This window comes from Melozone crissalis, unplaced genomic scaffold (assembly GCF_028551555.1).
Source record: "Melozone crissalis strain CALT ecotype California unplaced genomic scaffold, PUWL_Pcris_2 ptg000187l_1, whole genome shotgun sequence".
NCBI lineage: Eukaryota > Metazoa > Chordata > Aves > Passeriformes > Passerellidae > Melozone > Melozone crissalis.
The window spans coordinates 477362-482500 of NW_026535952.1; the positions used below are offsets into that span (position 1 = coordinate 477362).

General features: G+C 68.6%; 1 protein-coding gene across 1 annotated transcript in view; it reads right to left on the bottom strand.

The window, feature by feature from the left end:
* Positions 1 to 406: 406 nt before the first annotated feature.
* RHOG (ras homolog family member G) overlaps positions 407 to 5139 on the bottom strand; it is a 7981-nt gene continuing 3248 nt past the window's right edge. Inside the window, exon 2 of the mRNA XM_054293811.1 lies at positions 407 to 1584. Coding sequence (XP_054149786.1) covers positions 980 to 1555 — 576 coding nt within the window. The 5' untranslated portion in view covers positions 1556 to 1584 and the 3' untranslated portion in view covers positions 407 to 979. The remainder of the gene's footprint in view (positions 1585 to 5139) is intronic.

The window sequence follows — 5139 nt, forward strand, 5'->3', positions numbered from 1 at the left end:
GGCTGGGGTGGCTGGGGGCTGCCCAGGGGGGACCACACTCATGTGCCAATTCCTGCAATGTCCCCATCCTCAGGGTCCCCATTCCCACACAGTTCAATGGCCCCGTGGCCACCTCCTGCACCGTCCCCATTGCTGTCCCTTACAATGTCCCCAAGCCCCCGGGTGGGAGCTCAGCTGGGCACAGAGATGGTGGGGTCAGGACTGGCCACGGCAGGGACATCCCAAGCTTCCTCCGCAGCTGCCCCCAGAGGAGAGCCCTGGCAGGCACCCTGAGCACCCCCAGCCTGGCCCTGGCACGGTGAGGGGTCCCAGCCCAGCTCGGGCCAGTGACACCCACGTCCCTCCAGGGAGTGTCCCCATGCCCAGGAAAGGTGGGTGCGTGTGGGAGAGCACAGGACACGGGGGGCCTGGGCAGGATTTTATTTCAGGAGAAGCAACTCTGGGGGCAGCTGGTTACAGGTGAGTCCTGCTGCCCTGTGGAGCTCCAGCAGCAGCCAGGGCAGGAGCTCTCTGCTCTGGCCACGCTGGCTCTGCTCTCAGCAGGGCTGGAGGTCCCTGCTGTGGGGCTCACCCCAAACCCCCCCAGGGGATCCCGGGGCAGGAAGGGGCAGTGCCAGCGAGATGCTCCGGGCTGGGCGAGTGCCGGGGTTGGCACAGAGGGGCTGGGCACCCCTGTGCCCCGGCTGGTGTACAGGGTGGGGGTGGCAGGTCCCCGTGGGGTGCTCGGGGCTGCAGTGGGGGTGCCCACCCCGGGCATCCCCTTCTCAGGAAGCGTTGCTGTGCCAGGACCGGAGAGGCGGCACCAAAGGCGGGGCGGGGAGCCCGGTGCCCCGGGGCGGCGGCCAGTTAGTGCAAACAAGGTCTGTATTGTTAAAGCTGGAGGCTGGGCTCCCACCGAGGCTGCGGAGGCGCGGCGGTGGCTGCGGGCAGGGGGCGCGGGGGGCACGGGGCAGGGCAGCATCGTCCCTCGGCAGCCCGGTCACAAGAGCACGCACGGCCGCTTGGGCTTGGCCGGGGCGGGGTTGAGCACGGCCCGCACGGCCTCGGTGAACACATCCTTGATGCCCTCCTGGTTGAGCGCCGAGCACTCCAGGTACTTGACGGCGCGGATCTGCTTGGAGAGGCTGATGCCCTGCTGGGTGGTGATGGGCGCCTGGTTCTGCTCCTTGAGCCGCTTCACGGTCTCGGGGTTGTTCCTCAGATCCTTCTTGGTGCCCACGAGGAGGATGGGCACGCTGGGGCAGTGGTGGCACACCTCGGGGTACCACTTGTGCTTGACGTTCTCGTAGGAGGGCGGGCTGGCGATGGAGAAGCAGATGATGAAGACGTTGGTCTGGGGGTAGGAAAGCGTCCGCAGGCGGTCGTACTCCTCCTGGCCGGCCGTGTCCCACAGGTTTAAGTTTATAGTCCTGCCGTCCACCGTGTTCTGGGCGCTGTAGTTGTCAAACACGGTGGGGATGTACTCCTTGGGGAAGGCGTTGGTGGTGTAGCAGATGAGCAGGCAGGTCTTGCCCACCGCCCCGTCACCCACCACCACGCACTTGATGCTCTGCATGCCGGCACTCCTGGTGTCCCCTCAGCAGCCTGTGGGGAGAGAACAGGCTCAGGGAGGGGACGCTCCGGGGCTGGGTCAGCGTGGCACTGACACCCCAAACACAGGGGCCGCACAAGGATCACATCCCCTTGGTTCACCATCCAACCCAGATGAGCGTCCCAGGCAGGCAAACCCCTGACAGAGACCCCCAATGGGGATCTGCCCACCATGACCCAGGAACACGTGTGTGCCACCATGGCCAGTGTGCATGGGGACCACATTGTCCCCAGGGTGCTGCATCCATGGCAGCCAGGCTGAGACAGCACCCTGTGCCATCCCATGTTGTGCCATGCCGTGCTGTGCCACCCCGTGCTGTGCCCCCGGCCCGGAATGGGACGGAGGGCAGCAGGGCAGGGAGCAGGGCCACACCGGGGCTGCGGCAGCCCGTGGGCTGTCGCCGTTTGTCCTGCCCACCCCAAGCAGGGCCGGCGCTGTGCCGGCGTGGCCCCGGAGCCAGCGTCCGCTCCTGCAGCTGTGTTTATCCCCAAGCCCGGCGCGCGTCTTCCTTCCTCAGGTTCCCTCTGCGATTCCCATTAAGGGCTGCATCCTGCTCCCCTTCCTGCTGCGGGCCGGCCGGAGCCCGGCGCTGCCCAGCCCTGCCCAGCCGGGGCGGGGGCGCCCCACGGTGCCGGGCCGGGGCCGTGCCCCCCTGGGCCCGCAGCCCTTTCCCGCCGGGATGCGGCCGTGGGCACGGTGCCCACCCACGGCATGGCTGCGGGAGGATGGGAGGGAGCCCCGCTCGTGTGCCAGGCACAGGGAGCGGGGAGGCCGCAGTGTCCCGGAGCCCTGGGCTGGGGTCCCGCTCCCCGAGCCCGCTGAGCCCGCAGCGCTGGGCAGGGGAAGGCCCCGAGCCCCCGGCCCGAGCCCCGGCCCGGCCCTGCCCCCTCGCATGGGGAAGTCGCTCTTCCTCTTCCCGCGCTGACACGCGGCTTCCTGCGGCTGTGCCGTGACCCCCGCCCTGCCCGGCTGTGCCCGACCCCCGGCACGGGCACGGGGGTGCCAGGGCAGCGCTGTGCCTCAGTTTCCCCCGGGCAGGCACCCCCGCATCCCCGCCGTGCGAGCGGGGAGCAGCGGGGCCCGCACGGGCGGCCCCCGTCCCCATCCCCGTCCCCATCCCCGCAGGAAGCCCGGCAGGGTCCCCGGGGGCCGCAAACTCAGCCCCAGCCTTTGGCCTCCAGCTCGGGAGCGAACGCGGCCCGCAGGTTTCCTCACAGCGCTTTGCTCAGCCCGGGGCAGGCGCGGGCACTGCTGGGCTGGGGGGCACGAGGGGGGAGAGGGGACAGAGGGGCGGCAGCGGAGGGACAGCGATGGGAACGGGACCAGAATCAAAACCACGGGATCGGGATCAAGGAGACGGGACAGTGGGAGGAGGAACTGGAGCAGGAGCAGCTGGAGCAGGAGCAGGACGGTGGGGGAAGGAAGAGGATCAGAGCAATGGCAGCAGCAGCAGAGGGAGAAGGAGCGGGGCAGTGGGAGGAACAGGGTCATGGGACCCGGGTCAGGACTGTGGAGACTGAGCCGCCTCCGTGGCTGCACAGGGCCACCCTCAGGGACACGCACCTTCTATGGGGGCTGTGAATGCCACCCACGTCCCCTGTGCCCCTTCTGTCCTGCAGCCACCCCATCCCTTGGCCCAGGGCTCCCAGGGCAGCCCCTGGGGTGGGACACAGCTGTCCCTGTCACCCCAAGGCCCCGTTTGGTCTGTCTGAACAGTCTGGAGCCAAAGCAGCCCTGAGCACCAGCCCGGCCCTGTGCCCATCCCACAGTGGGACACGTCACACGCTGCTGATGTTGAGCCCAAACTGACTGTGGGCACCTCGGGATGAGCTGCACCGGGCAGGAACCATCCCCATGCCCATCCCCACCCCATCCCATCCCCAAACCCATCCACATCCCCACCCCCATCCCCATCCCATGCCATCCCATTCCCATCGCAGCAGAGGAAACACCTGTGCCCATGAAGGGCATCACCACTTCATGGGAAATGGTGAGGAGGAGGGAAAGGAGGAGGAAGAGGAGGAGAAGGAGGGGCTCAAGGCCAGGGGTCACTTCTCCATCACCCAGCACCCCGGGGGTGTGGAGCCCCAGTGTCCCCAGGTTTGTCGCCGGCACACAGCAAAGGTGGGCACACGCCACGGTGCCCATGGAGGGGCAGGCAGCACCCAAGGGCTCACACAGGAGCGTTCTGGCTCCTGCCAGCCCTGGCACTGCCAGCACCAGGTACAAGGAGCCTGTGGCACAACGAGGGGACCCGCAGGCATGGCCCACACTCACAGGGCAAATGCCTCACTGAGGGGTGGGCTTTGTGCAGGGCAGAGCCCCCACAGCAGCCCCAAGTCAGTCTGGGTGCCAAGGGGGGATGTGGGTGCCAGGGGGCTCCAGGTCTGTCACAGCCAGGGGGTGCCAGGGGGCTCTGGCTCTGTCACAGCCAAGGTTTGCAGCCACAGCCAGCACATCTCAGTCCCAAGCAGCCCCCCCAGCCCCAGCCAAGCCCCCGACTCACACTCATCGTCCCAGGGAGGATGAGGAGGGACAGTGCCCTGCCCCCTGAGCCCCTGTGTCCCCCAGCACGGGACAGGAGGGTGGGCAGGAGCCCTGCCAAAGGAACCCCATTCCAGGACAGGCCAGGGCTGCCCGGTGCCATCCTGGAGGTGCCAGGGAGGGGCTGGAGGTCACCGTGTCCCTGCAGCCACGCTGGGGCTCCCGAGGGCCCCGCTGCCCCGGGGCCGGGCTGGGCCGGTCGGGGACACTGGGAGGGTGTCCTGGTGACACTGGGAGGGTGTCTGGGTGACACTGGGACTGGGAGGGTGTCCGGGTGACACTGGGAGGGCATCCTGGTGACACTGGGAGGGTGTCCGGGTGACACTGGGAGGGCGTCCTGGTGACACTGGGAGGGTGTGTGGGTGACACTGGGAGGGCGTCCTGGTGACACTGGGCGGGTGTCCGGGTGACACTGGGAGGGCGTCCTGGTGACACTGGGAGGGTGTCCTGGTGACACTGGGAGGGTGTGTGGGTGACACTGGGAGGGCGTCCTGGTGACACTGGGCGGGTGTGTGGGTGACACTGGGAGGGTGTGTGGGTGACACTGGGAGGGTGTCCTGGTGACACTGGGCGGGTGTCCTGGTGACACTGGGAGGGTGTCCGGGTGACACTGGGAGGGTGTGTGGGTGACACTGGGAGGGTGTCCGGGTGACACTGGGTGGTGTCCTGGTGACACTGGGCGGGTGCCTCGGCCCTGCTGTGCCCCCAGGCTGCTGCCAGCTCCGCTGCCGCCACAAGGCCAGCTCTGTTCTCCGGGAGACCCGCGGCCCGCAGCACATTTAACCCCTTCTGTGCCCCGGGACGCCGGGGCCAAAGCGGCCTCGTGGGGCTGAGGCACCCCGAGCCCCCAGCCCCGCTCCTCACTCGGGGGCCTATGGGGGGCTGGGGAGGCGGCAAGGGGGCTGTGGGTGACACACAGAGGTCCCCCCTCCCATCGCCACCCCCTGGCACGGGAAAAGCGACTCATCTCTTCAGCAGAAAAGGGAAGAAAAACCCTCTGCCAG